We start from the raw sequence: 2,207 nt of genomic DNA, 5'->3' as shown, positions 1-2,207 counted from the left end.
CCTGTAGTCCCAGCTACTCGGGAGGCTGAGGTAGGAGAATGGCGTAAACGCGGGAGGCGGAGCTTGCAGTGAGCTGAGAACCGGCCACTGTACTCCAGCCTGGGCAACAGAGCGAGACTCCGTCTCAAAAAAAAAAGAAAAAAAAGAAAATCTCTTAAAAGACTCCTGCTTCAGAGATGCACCCACCCTGAGTTCATCTGGAGGCTAAGGGGAGGTTCCCCCAGATTATGTAACATTTTATTGGTGGCATGGGTGTCAAATAGTCTCCCTGGAGGCAATTTCTTGCCTTTTTCCATCTAACCAAGAGCAAACCCAGAACGTTTGCTGGAAGGTACCTTTCTTCCTGCCTAGTATCCTGTGACATCATGGCATATCCTGACTCCCCATTGGCTGAGAGCCCCACCTTTCTCTCAGGGAAGGAAATTATTAGGCAACACAAATCTGACTGGCACCCAGTTACATCATAGGAGTGTGCTTTTTGTATTGGCCACTTTGTTCCAGGTCCAAATGGACCTTAGGCCAGCACGGTGACTCATGCCTATAAACCCAGTACTTTGGCAGGCCAATGTGGAAGGATCACTCGAGCCCAGGAGTTCGAAACCAGCCTGGGCAACATAGCAGGACCTCGTCTCTACCAACAACAACAAAATTAGCCAGGCATGGTGGCCTGTGCCTGTGGTCTTGGTTACTTGGGAGGCTGAAGTGGGAGGATTGCTTGAGCCTAGTAGGTCAAGGCTGCAGTGAACTACCATAGAGCCACTGCTCTGTTGCCCACTCCAACCTGGGCAACAGAGTGAGACCCAGTCTCAAAAAACTAAATAATTAAAATAAAATAAAATAAAAATTTTTGACTGGGCACAGTGGCTTATACCTGTAATCCCAGCACTTTGGGAGGCCTAGGTGGGTAGATCACCTGAGGTCAGGAGTTCAAGACCAGCCTGGGCAATGTGGTGAAACCCCATCTCTACTAAAAATACAAAATTAGCCAGGTGTGGTGGCGTGCACCTGTAGTCCCAGCTATTTGGGAGGCTGAGGCAGGAGAATTGCTTGAACTAGGGAGGTGGAGGTTGCAGTGAGCTGAGATCATGCCATTGCACTCCAGCCTGGGTAACAAGGGCAAAACTCCATCTCAAAAAAAAAATAAGTAAATATAACTATAAATAAAATAAATTTTTTAAAAAGAGAAACAAACAAATGGACCTTAAATCACATCTCTTCCTCTAAGACTCCCTGAGTACCCCCTCAGTGACTCTCCTGAAAAGATCACCCAAATTTGAGATTATGTTGTTTGCTGTGGGTGCAGGGGCAGAGGTCAGGGTGGCAAGGAAGGTCCTAGGCCGTGGCAACCTTCCATTCCATGGTACTTACCGCTTCCTGCCTTTTGAGCCACTCCCCTCTGGCCTGCAGGTAGCCAATTGTTGGGTGGGAATACAATTCCCCTTAGCACCAAGTTATGTCATACCACTCTGTGGCTTCCGATTGGCTAGTCTCTCAAAAATGAGTCACTCAAAGTCTCTTAATTCCTTTCTTAGAGCCTATCCTGAGGCCAATCAGAAACCAAAATTTTCTACATCTGGAATTTTCTAGAAATCTGCAACTGCTGGCCTTCCCTTTGTGAGATTCCCCCTTTTTCCAACCAAGCCCCGCCCATTGGCATTTGGCCTATCATCAGTCAACACCAATCTGACTAGCACCCAATGACGTCATAAGAGCTCTCTCATTGGATTGGCCACTTTGTCAGAGTGCTGTGGTGCTGTGGTCCTAACTTCAGCTCCGCATACTGAGTCAAGGTCTTGTTCGCTTCCCTCTAGAGACGGTGCCAGCATCGATCAAGGGTCTGTAGACAAAAATTCCCCAAGATTTGAGACTTTATTAGGGGAAATAGATCACTGGCGGGGAATAATCCACAAGCCAAAGGAGGAACAGTTGGAACCAGTAGTCCTCTTTGCCGCCTTTTGCTAGAAGTTCCGCACGCCTGCGTGGCGTGGGCGCATGCATAGTAACGTCGGGGCTCTGCGACGTCTCATTGGCTCTCTACGGCGCACCGTCAAGGTATAAGGCTCAGCTTCCAGTCGCTCCAAAATTTGTTTGTTGGCGTTCGAGGCAGCCTCAGCCCACATCTAATGCTCCGGCCTGGGGCTGGATGTGGGTGCCCGAACGCCGCGGCAGCCCCCGGCGCGCTCCTCCTGCTGCAGCCGCCTCAGGGG

The 2,207-nt window shown here is 49.6% G+C and overlaps 2 protein-coding genes across 2 annotated transcripts in view; one reads left to right on the top strand and one right to left on the bottom strand.

Moving 5' to 3' along the window:
- Window positions 1–2,207, top strand: part of LOC105514801 (galactoside 2-alpha-L-fucosyltransferase 2-like) — a 42,209-nt gene that overhangs the window by 20,224 nt on the left and 19,778 nt on the right. The gene's annotated exons all lie outside the window — the stretch shown is intronic.
- Window positions 1,851–2,207, bottom strand: part of NTN5 (netrin 5) — an 11,406-nt gene continuing 11,049 nt past the window's right edge. Inside the window, exon 8 of the mRNA XM_011946480.1 lies at window positions 1,851–2,202. Coding sequence (XP_011801870.1) covers window positions 2,121–2,202 — 82 coding nt within the window. The 3' untranslated portion in view covers window positions 1,851–2,120. The remainder of the gene's footprint in view (window positions 2,203–2,207) is intronic.

Source organism: Colobus angolensis, unplaced genomic scaffold, assembly GCF_000951035.1.
Source record: "Colobus angolensis palliatus isolate OR3802 unplaced genomic scaffold, Cang.pa_1.0 Scaffold25, whole genome shotgun sequence".
NCBI classification, from domain to species: domain Eukaryota; kingdom Metazoa; phylum Chordata; class Mammalia; order Primates; family Cercopithecidae; genus Colobus; species Colobus angolensis.
This window is presented reverse-complemented; position numbering and strand designations above follow the sequence as displayed.